The sequence below is a fragment of the Seriola dumerili genome, unplaced genomic scaffold (genome assembly GCF_002260705.1).
Source record: "Seriola dumerili isolate Sdu_G_001 unplaced genomic scaffold, Sdu_1.0 BDQW01000290.1, whole genome shotgun sequence".
In the NCBI taxonomy this organism is placed as follows: Eukaryota; Metazoa; Chordata; class Actinopteri; order Carangiformes; family Carangidae; genus Seriola; species Seriola dumerili.
Genome location: NW_019174545.1, coordinates 3,484,076 through 3,499,629, shown reverse-complemented (window position 1 = coordinate 3,499,629; position 15,554 = coordinate 3,484,076). Strand labels below are relative to the sequence as shown.

At 42.4% G+C, this 15,554-nt stretch overlaps 1 protein-coding gene across 2 annotated transcripts in view; it reads left to right on the top strand.

Annotated features, from left to right (window-relative positions):
- Positions 1 to 15,554, top strand: part of sema6a (semaphorin 6A) — a 58,076-nt gene that overhangs the window by 22,524 nt on the left and 19,998 nt on the right. For both annotated transcript variants that reach the window (XM_022757693.1, XM_022757692.1), the window contains exons 7-14: positions 156 to 275; positions 797 to 885; positions 3,059 to 3,276; positions 5,059 to 5,190; positions 7,273 to 7,428; positions 10,167 to 10,340; positions 12,096 to 12,236; positions 12,360 to 12,437. In XM_022757693.1, the coding sequence (XP_022613414.1) occupies positions 156 to 275; positions 797 to 885; positions 3,059 to 3,276; positions 5,059 to 5,190; positions 7,273 to 7,428; positions 10,167 to 10,340; positions 12,096 to 12,236; positions 12,360 to 12,437 (1,108 nt within the window). The remainder of the gene's footprint in view (positions 1 to 155; positions 276 to 796; positions 886 to 3,058; positions 3,277 to 5,058; positions 5,191 to 7,272; positions 7,429 to 10,166; positions 10,341 to 12,095; positions 12,237 to 12,359; positions 12,438 to 15,554) is intronic.

Genomic DNA, 15,554 nt, shown 5'->3' with positions numbered 1-15,554 from the left:
GGCTTCATGTGTTTCTCTCTCTTGACTAAACTTCCCTCTCTTTCACCTTTTTTTTTTCTTCTCTTCCTTTGTGGCTCTCTTTCTTCATTCTTCCCCCCTCTCCATCTCCGTCTTTCCTCCTTATTGCTTTCTCCGTCTCTGTGTTCCCTCTCCAGATGGCAAGCTGTACTCGGCCACTGTAACAGACTTTCTAGCGATCGATGCGGTCATCTATCGTAGCCTAGGAGACAGCCCGACTCTGCGCACTGTCAAACACGACTCCAAATGGCTGAAAGGTGAGTATGGGACACACAAACAAAGTCCCTGCAGTTGGAAAGCACCCAGCTGACTGACAAGTTTAGAAAATAAGGCCAGGGCTGAACATGCGTGTTGGTGCTTTCCTTAACTTGTGCTTTATGTATCTTTGCACCTCCGTGTATGAATCTAGATATGAGGAGAAGGAGCACTTATGCTAATGCTACACGCTCTGTTTGACACAGTCATTTTGCCAACCTGTCCTGGTAGAGTTGATGTAGCCAGGAAATTGCTCTGCCCCGGGGAGAAACAAACTCAAGTCCAGCCTGTCAAAACTCAATAGAGAGATCCTTCTTTCCTTGCATGCAAATTGTTTCGCTGATATGATGGATGATAGATTGAGGCACTCAACGCTCACAGTCGGTGCTTTTCTGCATAATATGACTGACATTGTGCCTGTTTACTGTGAAATATGGTGTCAGAACTGCTTTGTCACGGCAAAACGTCACTTTTTTTTTTTTTTTTAACTAATATTTTATTTCATTTTTTTTTCCTCCTGCAGAGCCGTACTTTGTCCAGGCAGTTGATTATGGGGACTTCATCTACTTCTTCTTTCGGGAAATTGCCATGGAGTACAACACAATGGGAAAGGTAAGCACAGGCCCTATTTTTCGGCTATTGTTTGAACTGTAATGAGAGGTGACTTCCTATTTACAGAGAGAATCAGGAAGTGCCTGAGGAAACTAACAGGATATGGGTGTATCACACAACTGGAAGGAGGCTTTCAGGAGCTGTAAGGTGGCCAAAACATTTTTCAGTAGCAGATAAACACTGGGCAGGATGCAGGACTTAAAATAGATTCTTTTTTTTTTAAATCTGTGAATAGAGATCCCATTTTGAAGGCTAAATATATGGCTTGAATTGCACTTCCATGTCCGTCCGGCAACGCTCCCGTTTGACCTATCGTCTCAATGTTTCCCAAGAGGAATTCCACCCAAGTGTCTCTGAGAAATGAGACACGGGTGGAAGAGGAGAGGTTGAAGAAGAAACAGGCTTTCTTCAGGTTTTTACACCAGAGGGACATTAACAGACGTTTTTCTATTAATCTCCTCAATTCAGTTTTGGACCCTGACCTGAGAAAGTTTAATTGGATACCAGGTAGAAGAAAATGTGTTATGGAAATGAATCGCTCAATATGTATTTTTCAGTATAAATGAAAGGAGACACTAAAGAGAGAGTGAGAAAGAGAAGGGACGAGACGGGAACAGAGCGGAGGTAACGAGAATCACAGAAATAATGGATTCGCTGCCAGAAGTGACAGGCATGTGTTATACAGGGCATGAATACAGATCAGACCTCTCAATCTGCTGGGTGTTTTGAAAGCAATGTCAGTATAATTATGCATGTGGTGGTAGAGCTGATGGTGCAGAGAGTAATTTAACATTTAGTGAATGATATCTCTTCATTGTTAGATACAGTAGAATGGCCTTCCCTGACAATGTAAATAGTCAGCTCTGCTTTATGACATGCTGACAAATCTGCTGTGGCAAGTTTGTGTTTGCTTTTTGTTTTAATGTTGGGTTGTTGCATTGTTATCTGGAAAATGTATAATGATACATTTTTCATTACACAAGTGACTTAACAAGCCTCAAGTAAAATATTTGTTCACTGTAAGACATTTATGTTATATACCATATGTGTGTGTATTTGAACCATTTATGCGTGTGTGTGTGCGTGTGTGTGTGTGTGTGTGTGTGTGTGTGTGTGTGTGTGTGTGTGTGTGTTCCCAAGTAACACACAGATAAACCAGTGCTCAGCTATCTGCAGGGAGTAGAAATGTGACACACTGAACTGTAATATGTAAAGCTGACATAATTCCACATTCAGTTTGACAGTCTCACCTGTTCAGTGTAATACCTTTTCTGTAATCTCAGCGCCCTGTAATCTCACAGTGAACAGCCACGTGTGTGTGAGAGAGAGAGAGTGTGTTCTTCTTAGTAGGAACTGGGTGTTTTCTGCATGTTGGTGTGTGTGTGTGTGTCTGTGTGTGTGTGTGTGTGTGTGTGTGTGTGTGTGTGTGTGTGTGTGTGTGTGTGTTGTAGTGTGTTTAGGCGTGTGTGTAGGAAGCAGGTTTAAATGCATGTTCGCTCCCATTCACACTGTTTACTCCAGGCTGCAATTTCAGGTCAGGGTTAGATTTATTGCTGTTAAGTATAGTGTGACAACAACTAATTACAATTCGGGCTACATGATGTTACGGCACAGTTAGTAATTACAGTGCCGGCTCCTTTTTGAGGCTGTATGCTCTAAATTTTCTGTTGCCAAGGTGCTGACTCTTTAACAGCCTATCAAACACACCAATTTAGTCTTCTGTGTTTTGTAGTTTTGTATAAAGTGATGAAACACTGGATGAAGTCACTGTGGTGTCTCCCAAAGATTTTTGTCATTCAAAGACCTAAACATCTAATTCAAAAGTTACACTTTGAAATTCAAGGTTTGTCCTTGACTTTGGAAGCATCATTTGAGGGAACAATCTCACGACCAGGTCCATTTAGTCGCTGTTAATGTCACATGTTCCATTGTCATGGCAAATATACAGGTTCAAGTTTCCTTTTTGACATGAAAGGAGAAGGCATCGGCATCAATTTAGATTTTTTTTTTTTTTAACTCTGCATCTTGAATTCCACAAAATGCTAAACTGGAGGAGCTCTCTTTTGATGGACTGCTAAATATTTAGTACAAGACCCCGAGACTGGAGATGTGATATGTAAAACCCTGAGCCATTCAAATGTAACCTTTCAGCTGTGTGTCTCTTGTGTGTCAGGTGGTGTTTCCTCGGGTGGCCAGGGTTTGTAAGAACGACCGAGGTGGCTCACCTCGTGTCTTGGAGAAGCAGTGGACCTCCTTCCTCAAGTCTCGGCTGAACTGCTCCATCCCCGGCGATTCCCACTTCTACTTCAACATTCTGCAGGCGGTGACAGATGTCATCCACATCAACGGGAGGGACGTGGTGATGGCAACTTTCTCCACACCTTACAACAGGTACAGAACAGAAAGCTAAACAAGGCATTGAAAAAGCAACAGGTGTATCAAACCTGAAGAGGTTTGAGGTGAGCAACAGATGGAACTGATATCTTGAGGTCATTTTTGTTCAGCCATCTTTTCTCTTGTCACAAATGCGTTCATGTGTGTCAACAACTGCTGCACTTCCTATTTATCAAACCAATTATCTTACTCAGTTTGAAATACTTTTAAAAATAAATGCCCTCAATTCATCAACAGTGTGACAGCTTGACCTTTGTTAATGTTAGTGGCGCACGCCTCTGCTGTGCCTCTTGCACTTCCGGAGAATACTGGGTCAACATTTACATCTTCTGTCAAAACTGTTTTGTTGCCCTTTTGACATGCAGGTGTTTAATTTTATTTTTCCTTTTTACAAATCATATTCAGAGCTGCTTTCATATTCATAGGCAGGGGGAGTTTTTATCTAAATTGAAAATTACCACAAAGCCATAAAGCTTGGCTGATAGCTCGCACATATTGTAATTTTCCATTTTATGGCTGCTTTTTAGCAGATAAGACAATTGCTTGTGACAGTGCAATTGAGCATGGTTAATGGACATTAAAACCCAATGAAGCAGGGCCTCTGAAAATTTCTATAAGCGCCAGTTTTGATCCTGGCATTAATTTTCCATTTCATAGTCAGGGGGTGAAATTAGAGGGAGCACATCCAGACTGTAGGCAGCTCTCAGGGTTGTGTGTCGTTTAATTGTCTGTCTGGGATGCTGCCTGGCCCACTCGCTAACTGGCCGACTCGCTCGCCATCACCATCTATCTGCCTTGTTAGCAGCCTGGTATAAAAAGACATGCTATTGTCTAACTTTCTGTACATACCCAATGTAGAGGGTAATTACTGTAATTTAGTAGCTAAGCCAAGAATTAACAGCTCTCTGACCTTGCTCTTTATAATACCGCCCTTGTGTATGCTGTCTCCCCAGTGTCTAGTTGATGAGTTTAACCCATGATGCAACAGCCAGAAAATCCAGCCAGCTGAGAGAGACAAAGATGTTTCTCTTATAAAGAAAGTCTGATAAAGAATAAACACTTCTTAGTTTTTATTTCAGAGAGCAGATGCAGGGAAAATAGAAAAGTGACTCAGCAGGCTGCTATGCATTGATTCCACACAGACGGACAGAAGCCTGTGGCTCCACTGCTATCACAAGAGGGTGTTTTTCCCCTTAAAATGAATAGCAATAATAAGATAATCTGTTGTCCATATTTCTTGCTTAACAGTGGACTTGTGATGAACTTTGATGCCTCAAGGCTTTTGGGGAAAGCCAGTCTTAGAGGGGATGGTTAGGGAATGTGTGTCCTCATGAGGCTTGGCAGGCAGACACTGTAACTCATATACTATGACAGTGTATTCAGTAACATGATGGGTACAATAGCACTGAAACTGTAATTGAAACAGAAATAAGAATAGAATATTTCTATTAAATGGAGGAAATAGAACTTTTTTTTAAACCACAAAATGTGTTGTTTTTTTTTTTTTGTATAGGTGAGGGAAGTGAGGATAAAGATCTTGACACCTCTTATTTTTCTACTTTAGCAAAACCTTGACAACGTTGCAAACCTGACTCTGTCACCCAGTGTAAATATGGAAAAGCTTAAATGACACATCCTGAAGGGATTTAACCCTTCTGAAAGGGGGAGTGTAAAACCATTTTTCTGTCTCCTGGTGATAGTCCAGGCTTGGAAAGGTGTTTCTTTGATGTGTTCTGTCAAGGGGATTGTTTATGTGTTCTTTTTTTCTTTTTTTGGCAGTATCCCAGGCTCAGCAGTGTGCGCCTATGACATGGCGGAGGTAGCCAACACGTTCACAGGGCGTTTCAAAGAGCAGAAATCCCCAGACTCCACCTGGACGCCGTTTCCTGAAGAGAAGGTTCCCAAGCCAAGGTACAACAGCAGTTAATTAACCACAACACACAGACACACACACACACACACACACACGCACGCACAAGCACACACACATTCTCATTCAGTCACATTGCTTCTCTCTTCCTCTCACACACGTGCGATATATGGCGCCCTAGTCAATGCACAAGACTTGTTGAATTATGATGTGTTAATAGCACGCCAATTTTAAGTCATGTTGCGTCATTTTTTTTTTTTTTATATGTCCTTTTTTTTTTTTGCCAGGGATTACACATCCTATGTCACATTGCGTCACACCCACACCCTGTGTGCACAGACACACTCCCACAGATGCCACATTTTTTCACAGTTATACCCCTAACCCATTACCTCACCTCTCCCCCACACGCGGTTGCATTAAAGAAGGGCTCACTATCAACAAATGAAGCATGAGATCATTTTACAGATGGCTGGCTAATTCCACAAATGCACCAGCCCGATCAATCTCCCATCTATTGCTTGCTAATTAGCGCGCCAAGAGCTGCTCTCTTATCCTCCAGAAAAAAAAACAAAAAAAAAAAACAGATTTACTACAAAGATCTGGGCCATGATAATTGTTGGTACCCTGTGCGGGTGTGCGTGTGTGTGTTCCCGTATGGCTGAGGAGGCGGTACCTCACCTACAGAGATTCTGTACTGTACTCTTTTTGCATTCATCTCTGTGCATTGTGTGAATATGTGTGAGTTTGCCCGCTCCCCTCAATTAGCATGTAATTACTTGCTTATGTTCAACAAGTTCAGACGTTGCAAAGATCAGATATAGCCGCCGTTGTTTCTGTCGTGATTGATGCGATTGATTTCATTTCCATCCTCTGCTGCGTTCAGACCTTTTATCTGCAGGCAAACAGACGGAGAGTTGTAACAATGCCACCCAGGTCCGGCCCTGCAGCAGACTGTTCCTCCATGTGTTACACTCTCATACTGAATCATTTACAGATTTTCGTATTTAAGAGATGTCTGTTTCCGCTCTGGTCTCCATATGTCCGCAGACATAAATGTAGCTACAACAAAGAAAATGTTATAGCATTGGGTTTTTTTTTTACAGTGACAAATGGTTCTGCAAATGCTGCGACTTAATCATCAGTTGGAGGTTAATTTAACATTAGCAGCAGCTGACTTGACCTCATCTGTCAGTTTCTTTTATTACATTTTATTTCAGGTGAATTTGAATGGTTAAAAAAAACTATTTTGTATGTTTTCATTATAGATTTTATATTGTGCACTATTGCATGTTTTATAAAAAGCAAAGCAAACTATATTTGCCCTTGAAATTCTGTCCTTTGGCTGTATGGACATGATAAAGATGGATCTGGGAATGCATAGAATGGCTGAAGGTTTTATCTTCTATCACTGGATTTCCTTTATACTCATGCTGCTTATTTTGAAGTGGTGACATACACATAAGATGGAAGATTTTCATTGAAAAATGAAGATACCTTTCTTTTATGCACACACACGCACACGCGCGCACACACACACACACACACACACACACATGTATAGCCCCACAGTATATTTTAGAGCTTGGTCCTGACATTTTGACAGCGTCTGACATTCGGTGGCCAGCGAGCTAATATTTCTAGGGCCTGGTGTGGATTATGTGGTGTGGCAGGGTATCAAAGACCACGCAGTAAAGGGGTTTTACAAGCTCTAAGAGGTGAGATGCCTGCAAAGGGGATATGCTATCAAAAGCAGCTTCTCTTTTACAAGCAGCTCACCAACTCCCTGTAAAAGGATCAGATAGATAGAATGTCTCAGTGCTTTACCCCAGGTCCAGAGAAAAGAAGACATCCTATGTCCTCTGCTCTGACCAAAGCCTCTTGGAATGACAGTTTAGTAATTTAAAGCTACACTCTCATTGATTGTAGGAAAGTAGAACTTTCTGTCTTCTATTGGAGCTCTGGCCATGAAGAATTGCTCATCACCCCCCGCCCCACCCCTTTACAGTCAATGTAGCGGTTTTTCGTTTTGTGCTTCACCCTCCTTCTGCTCACTATTTTTTCCTCTCCCGTCATCCCTCCTCCTCATCACCATCATCCTCTTTCCTGCTCTCCATTCGCAGGCCTGGCAACTGCGCCGGCACTCCATCCATGGAGAGGTACAAAGTATCCAATGAGTTCCCCGACGACACACTCAACTTCATCAAGATGCATCCTCTGATGGACGAGGCTGTGCCCTCCATTGCTAACAGGCCCTGGTTCCTCAAGACCATGGTCCGGTACGTATTACACACTCCAAAGGCCGTTGTCATCAGAGGTCTATGAGCCTCTTCAGCCCAGGACAATAATTACATGAAGTGCTGCGCTGAGAGTCAGACAGCCTCATTAAAACACAGTAGTACTCCACCACAAACTAGCCGCTGACCTATTTCACCGTAGTAGAGGAAAAAGTGATACACACCATATCCTATACATCATTTTCCCTGACCGTGTAGTAATGTGATAAATACAGAGTAAACAATTTGAATTCTCTTTGATGTCTGTCTTCATGTTCTTCATGAGGTTTTGGCAATGTTTAGTCTTTGTTGCAAATTGCTTGTTGAAATCCTCTGAAGATATTTCAAAGAGAGGATACTGGAGTAAAAAGTTTTTTTTTTTTTTTTGTTCTGTGGTCGGTTTTTCTCCTGACTTTTTAGAGTTGAGCCCATTTCCCAAAAGCCAGTGCACTGTGGCTGATACTGTTTGATCATAAAGGTCTGTCTGACTTTTAGCTACACTTCACACAGACATTTCAGCCAGCCTCTGGGGGGAATACGACAGCATGCCGCCGTCCCATCGGCAGGGCAAAACTAGCTGACAGAGCATTTGGTGAAAAGTAAAAAAAAAAAAAAAAAAAATCTACTTTTTCATATGGACCTGGTTCCCAATTGCAGCTGCTCAAGATTTAAGGTCAGGAGTGCTTGCCAGACCCTTGACAAGCCTCAGTGGTGGTAACATCACTTTAAAGATGAGATACATAGAGAATTCTTCCTCGGTTTTACAAATTATTTGCGTCGTATCACATCTTGCAGCTACTTTGCTGAGGTTTGACCTACATACTGTGCAGGCTTAGTCAGAATATGAACAGCTTTCATCAAGGTAATCCCTACAACGCTCTCTGTTCATTAGTGCACCCTATCATATGGCCATATTATGAATAACAGTGTTTCTGTCTTTACATAATCAGCAATCAGACTATTTGATTTGATTTGAAATGACACCGCAGTGAGCAGAGCCATGCATGCAAGTCAAAGGCAGTAGTTAAAAGCATTATGTAAGCTCAAAAACATCATGAAGGCATATGAGGTGGAAGGAGCGTAAGGTCTTTTGTGATAATTATCACAGTCTTGATGTGAAATAGTATTCTTCAGCTGAAATCAGCTGGAAACAAAACCAGTAATAGGGTTTGATCCTTGCTAACACCCTGCAGAGGACACCCGAATATCCAGCAAGAGCTTTAGCTGCAAATTTGAAAGAGCCTTTTCTGTCCTGAGCCTGGCTGTGCTGTGGCAGGGACCTCAGCTGGCTGGACATAGTGATTCAAATGGAAAGGGGAGACACTCTGAAGAATCCCTCTCTTGAGATTTGTATTAGCCTGAATAGGAGACACAGTGAATGTCTTAGTCCTTGAGATTGTATTATTTCTCTGAGATCAAATCACATTGACACGGTCCTTAGAGCGCCTGTTATGCTTGAAGAGATCAAAACCACATTAGACCTTCAGACTGCTGTTACTGTTGATTGGATAAAGTCACTGACACAAAGCATAGAGATATTTAAAGGAAACAGAGGGGAGATGGGATAAGAGGATCTGACCTTGTATTTTTTTTAATAGGCTCATGGTGTAAACTGTTAGTAAGGTTAAATATACATGAATCTAGCCAAAATAAATTCTCCTTCAGAGTTATGAATATTTTACTAGTGTGTACTGTTTGAGAACACTAAGTAAACCATTAATGAGGGCGAAAGTGGACTTCCTAGATTTTAAGATAAGCTCTCATCTTTAATCTTTGAATTAAATCTCCTTCAATAAAAAAGTCATGAAAACATGCGTTTGCATAATACACGCTGATGAATAGATACGTATGTACCTTTTTGATAACTTGGAGAGTTTCCTGGCCCTGAAACTAATTGAGAGATAGATACCGGCATCTGTGATGTGATGAAATCAGATGGTAAAGGTAGGTAGCCTCAAGAGGCTACTTCTTAAAACCTGTTCTTATTATTTGATCCATCTGACTTTTATTTCTAACACCCGTAAGCAGAATAGGGCACCAATCCAAGACACACTAACAGGCAGGCGTCTAATTTGCTGATTTCTGCTACAAGCTGCCTATCTGCTTGTTTTTTGTTTTGTTTTTTGTTTTTTTTACAAATACTGAAATGAAAATTGAGTTTTATGCACCTCCACTTGGTGCTGAGCCAAATTGTGTGACCAGCCGCTGTCAATAAGAAAAGAGTGCAGCATTCACAACTGTTGTCTGTTGCATGAGCAACTTTTTTGTAATGTTTTTCTTTGAACAACCACCTGACATGTCCTGTGGCAATCTGATTGAGTTTAATGAAATAACAATCAGTTAATGAGATTAATAAAACTGTGTAATCTCTCCTGCTGTTCCTTATTCTTGTTTAGACATCTGACATGAATGATGGAAGGCAAACTGATTTATTGATTACATATTAATTGTTTAGGAAATTATATTCACCTAGTTTTTGTAGTTATTATTTCTTTATTTTTAAGTAGTAAGTAAGTAGTATCTTTTTATCAATGCAAATTTCATCTCACAAGTTTCTGAATGTGGTCCAGCAGAAAGAGTACTGTACTGGACAGAAAGATTTACATTTAATCCTTGCTGGTGTCCTTCGTCACCATCTGTTGCTCCTCTGAGGGGCAAACTTGTTCCTCTGTTGGTAGACAAACTGACTAATTAACCAACTGATTGATTTTATTTATTTAACATGGTATTCCTTGTTACAGTTATCGTCTGACGCGCATCGTGGTGGACAATGAGGCGGGTCCACATAAGAACCACACAGTGGTCTTCCTGGGATCGGAGAAAGGCATCATCCTCAAGTTCCTGGCCAAGATGAACAACGGCTTCCTCAACGATAGCCTGTTCCTGGAGGAGCTCAACGTCTACAACCCGGACAAGTATGTAGCTCTGGGTGGACGTGTGCATGTGTGAGAGAGATGGATAGAAATAGAGAAACACATGGATACAGTTGCTACAAACGAAAGAAGATCAATTTTTGCATATGTGTGTGTTATAGAGAGAGAGAGAGAGAGAGAGTGTGTGTGTGTGAGATTTTTTGCATGTTTCCAACCATCCCCCAACTCAGCCAACCCGCCAACCCACCAGCTCCATCAGTACCAGTCAGTTCCCCTGACCCAAGCTACATAGCGAAGCCAGCCAACCAGATGGCTACTCTATCATTTAAAAGAGTTTTATCAGGTTACACTTTGTCCTACCGCAGCTACTAAATTAAAGACATAGACCCTAAGGCTCTGGATAGCGTAGCGCTGTGGTTCCCAACCACAGCGTGGCCCAGCTCCTCTAAAATCATTGGCTGATTAAAGGAAACACACACACACACACACACACACACACACACCGAGGTCTGTGTTTGTCTTTAGAGCCAGCCTGTGATCTTTCACTAATACATTACACGGCTGTTGGTACATGTATGGATGTGAGCGTGTGTGGGTGAGCTGGGTATGGTGGGGTGAAGTGAGTTGAGCATTGTTGTGTATTTGGAATAGAAGTGAATAAGGAAAAATCAGCCACAGTATGACCCTGCCAAAGCAAATATTTAGTTGAGGGGTAATGGATGAGGGCGAACGAATGGCAATACAAACAGAGGAGGGAGAGAGAATTGAGGTGAAGCTCAGACGGGAGAGATGGAAAGAAGCAGAGAGGAGAAATACGTTATTGTTTTAGACAACCAAGAAGAAGAAGAAGGGAAGTCGAGCGAGGACTTGACAGGAGGGCTTTCAAGGTTACCACTGTTTGTTGTCCAACATGCTGCGGCCATGTGACGAGCCGTATGGAGGGGATGAAGGGCAGGCCCTGCCCTCTCTTCCCTCCCCTCGTTGTGGCTCTTTCTTTCCTCCTCTCTGTCTCTCTCTCTCTCTTTGTTTCTTCTCTGTCTCTGTGGCTGAGGCCGAGCATTCGCCGGCTGCTGGCCATCTGGCTTTAGTCGTGTACAGTAAGTGACTTTGCCTGCTTCCCTCCCTGGCTGGCAGGATCAGCGCAGGCCCGATTGCTGTGCATTACCCAGTGTAGATGGACTCTAAGCCCTAATTGAGAGCGTTAATGCGGGACCAGGGCACTGCGAAGGGGAGATTAAATCCCAGGAGTTGGATGGTGGGATGGAGAGAGGAATGGATGGAGAGAAGGGATAGAAAGATGCTTGACACGCCCAGAGGGATTAGGGTGTGCTCCTGTGGGGCCGAGGAGACAAAGAAGAGAAGACTAGCAGGGATGGAGGAATGGAAGAATGGTGGAGCAAGAGGAGGGGGGGGGGGCAAGAGTTAGTGTTAGTGGGTTTTATAGTTAAGTGCAGTGTTATTGCTGACTGCTCACAGTGCCCATCTGTCTGTTTATCTGTTGTATCTGTATCACCCCTTCTCTTTATCTCTCTTTATCTCCCACTCTGTTCCTGACCCCAAGTTCTCAAGTCCAGCTATATCTCTTTTCTCCCTGACCTCGCAGTCTCTTTCTGCCACATCTTAATCTCTCTCTTTTTATCTTTTTAAATGAACTGTGAAATGTTGTTTTCTGACTTCTTCCAACTGTCCCTGACAACTTTTTATTGGACCTTGTGCCTAAACAAGAAAATAGTTGAAGGAAAGACAGAATAATCGATTTTTCATCCTCTTCCCTGTCTTCCTCTCTTCCTCCCATAGGTGCAGTATAGATGGTGTAGAGGACAAGCGCATCATTGGCATGCAGATAGACAGCAAGAGTCATGCTCTGTGGGTCGCTTTCACCTCCTGTGTGGTTAAAGTACCACTGTCTCGCTGCGAAAGACATGGAAGATGCAAGAAGTAAGTCTGATGTTTGCATATGAAATCCTCATACACAAACTTTGATCCCCTCTCAGACAGAGAAACAATATTCCAGTGTGCAATATGACGAGGGGGCTGATGGTGTATGTGTTTGTCTTCCAGGTCGTGTATAGCCTCCAGAGACCCGTATTGTGGTTGGGTATCAGAAGGAGCCTGTAGACAAGTGGTTGGCAACATCAAGTAAGTAAACACAAACACAATCACATAAGAGTTGGAAAGCGGGTGGAGACATTTTGGCATCCAGTGCTATGAAAGTTAAGACCTGCTCATTTTATGCATAGACAGGGTTAGGTTGCTAGCAGTTTGCACACTTCCAAAGCTTGTATGTGTATGAAAATACCATTTATTTTTTGTGTACATGGCAGCATAATGAGAGAAGGCGACTGCTGAACTACCGAGGAGCATTTTGGTATGAGCAATCTAATCACATAGCTTGAAATACTGCTCAGTGTGCTGGTAAGCTAAAAATTAGACTTCGTAACAACCAGAAAAAAACATTTAGAAGTTTAAATTAGTTCACTTTTGTTCCCAACTGCTACAAAGGCCAGTTCAGACCTGGCATTAACATGCGTCTCAGGTAATCGCTCACAAATGAACGGCTCCAAGCAAGTCTGTTGACACCTGGCATTAAAATGCATCTCCACATGCGTCTTGAGTGACTACTTGTGATGGGATCTCACCTCCCTGCTCTATATGCAAATAAACATGTACATCACTTCTGTTAAAGACCAAATGCGTTGTTGGTTTAGCCAAAGAGAGAGAGAGAGACGGATAGAGCTGGGCTAGGAGGGGCTTAGCGAATCGATATCAGCTCTGCAATGAAAAAAGATTTGACACATTTGAAATACTAAAAGACAAAAAAAAAAATTGAAAATCAATATATGGCGGTCAAACAAATAAATCAATGTCTTAGAAACACTAAAAATTCATTTCAGTTCATTATGAAACTGTGGCAGAAGAAAGTAGTCAGTTGAGTAGGTGGTCCTTCAATGTGGCCTACGACGCATTTGCGTTCACACTCAAAAAAAGAATCTTGGCCACATGCAAGTGTGGTCTGAGTGATTAGATCTCTGTGCGTCACTGGTGCGTTCACACCTGTAGTCAGAGCTGTCCCCTTGTGATTGGATCACCCGAGACGCATGTTAACGCCAGGTCTGAACAGAGCCAAAGTGTTTTGAATTCGCTACAGCTCTGTTTGGCAATGGCGGCTGAGGCTCATGGGTATCGTAGTATTTCGATCCATCCTCCGTGCAAAACATGATTTCAAAATCATAGTTGCCGCCCCTCGTCTCGTCCTGCATGAAGTCTGCATTAGTAATGAATGCTCCTCCATTACAGCTACAATACAGCAAACGTGTAAACATTGTGCATGTTACGTGTTTTTTTTTTTTTTTTAAGTCATTATGATGCTGAAGAGGCCGGGGAAACATGTGGTTCATAAGTGAGTTTTATAAAACACTATCCCACCTTTTGTCATGCCTGGTGGCATTCCTCTCTCGATTTGTCGTGTCTGTGATCTTTCTAATTTTATGGTGAGTAAGTGCAATTTCCTCCAGCTGAAAGGGCTATTGGAAGGATGAATGGAAGGAAAGTGTTGTTAGCCTCGGGCCCGGGGTTGGGTACGCAGAGCTGGGGAAAGCTCGATGGTCACGGTAACTATAATTTGTGGCTGTAGTTATGACACAGAACCAGATTATGCTCTCTGAAAGAACAGCATATGGAGTTTTGTGGTGGGAAAAAACATTTTACAGATGAAGTCATAACAAAAGGACCCAACGCTCCAATGGCTATCTGACACTGAATGAATTTGATCCCCCTGGTGCAAAATGATCCGGTCCGGCATGCCAGTCCACCAGAGGCACACGTACCCACGCGTACACGCAAAACACGCGGAGAAAAAACACATACACTACCCATCCTATTATTATTCTGCAAAGCCGAAGCGGTGAACTGTTCTGATTGAGTTTCCACTCTGGAGCAGGGGCTGACACAGTGGCATTAAAGGGGGCAGATGACCTCGCTCTGTTACTGTACAATATTTTTAAGTGAGAGGGTGGGGGTGGAGGATTAGGCCCGGTAGGATCTGTTGGTGTGTGGTGAGCTATTCAAAGCATTTGCCAGGCTGGACAGAAGGAGGGATGAAACGAGGGAGGGGAGAGTCAGAGGCATTTTGGTGTTAAATAAAAGGGTTTGCTCAAAAAAACAGGTCCCTGCAGAGAAGAGACTTCTCTTTCTTATCATCAGTCTCTCTTTCTTTTTCTTTTCCTTATATAAAAACCCTTTTCCAGCACTACCTCTGTTCTTGTTTCCTTGTCTGTCTTTGTGTATCTCTCTTCCTAACCAGCTACCTATCTTCTTATCCCTATGCCTGTCTGTGTTTCTATTTTTATCCAACTTTCTTTTTCTATCTTTCCTCTGACATATTATTTCTCTCTTGCATGCCTCCCCTTTCTTCTTCCATCTGGCCCCGGTGTTAGCGTGCCAGGTTTCCCATGTGGAGTTATGCCTCTTATACCTACTGCCTATAAACAGCTTGCACTCTGGTCTCCTGCAATATGGTCCCCAGTCACCCCCTGTTCATGCAAATGATTGCATATGAATCTGTATGGTTGTTGATATGTAAAACAGGCACATGACTGTGTTTCACTGACAACAGATCAGTATGTTCATAATTATTTGTTAATTATTTAAACCACCGTCACAGTCACTGACCCTGACTTCTCTCTGGATTAGAGGTGTAGTCTTGTAAAATCTGTACATACACTGACTTATTACCTGGTGAGCCCCTGATTATTGAAGTTTGAGTTTACTGCAGGTGTTCCTTTTGTAAATCAAAGCCATGAATCAAAATGAACTGGTGACTTTAAAGGAAACATTATCCAAAACTTACTTTACACTATATGTACAATATATTAAGTCCCTGGTAGCCAATCTCTTCAGATGTGAATAATTAATGTTATTATGCCTGACCTGCATTTTAGCAACCAAGTCCCCTCCGTGCAGCCACACATCTCACATAATAATCACATCGAATATAAAATGTTGCCCTTGGCTGCCTCCAGTTATGTACAGTTTGAATCCGATTTAAATATGCATTATGCGGTTGCAGTGGGATCTTAACTCTGAGCTGAGCCGTCTGTAGTGTCACATTGGAACACACTGCACTTCTAATGCAGCTGCTGTGGGACATGAACCCTTTAACTGAGGGTTCACACTGTGGTTCATTCACTTTCCCATGTGCCAAGTAAGGGCCAGACGCTGCATCTGTAGTGTGTCTACTCATTGTTAATTCATCTA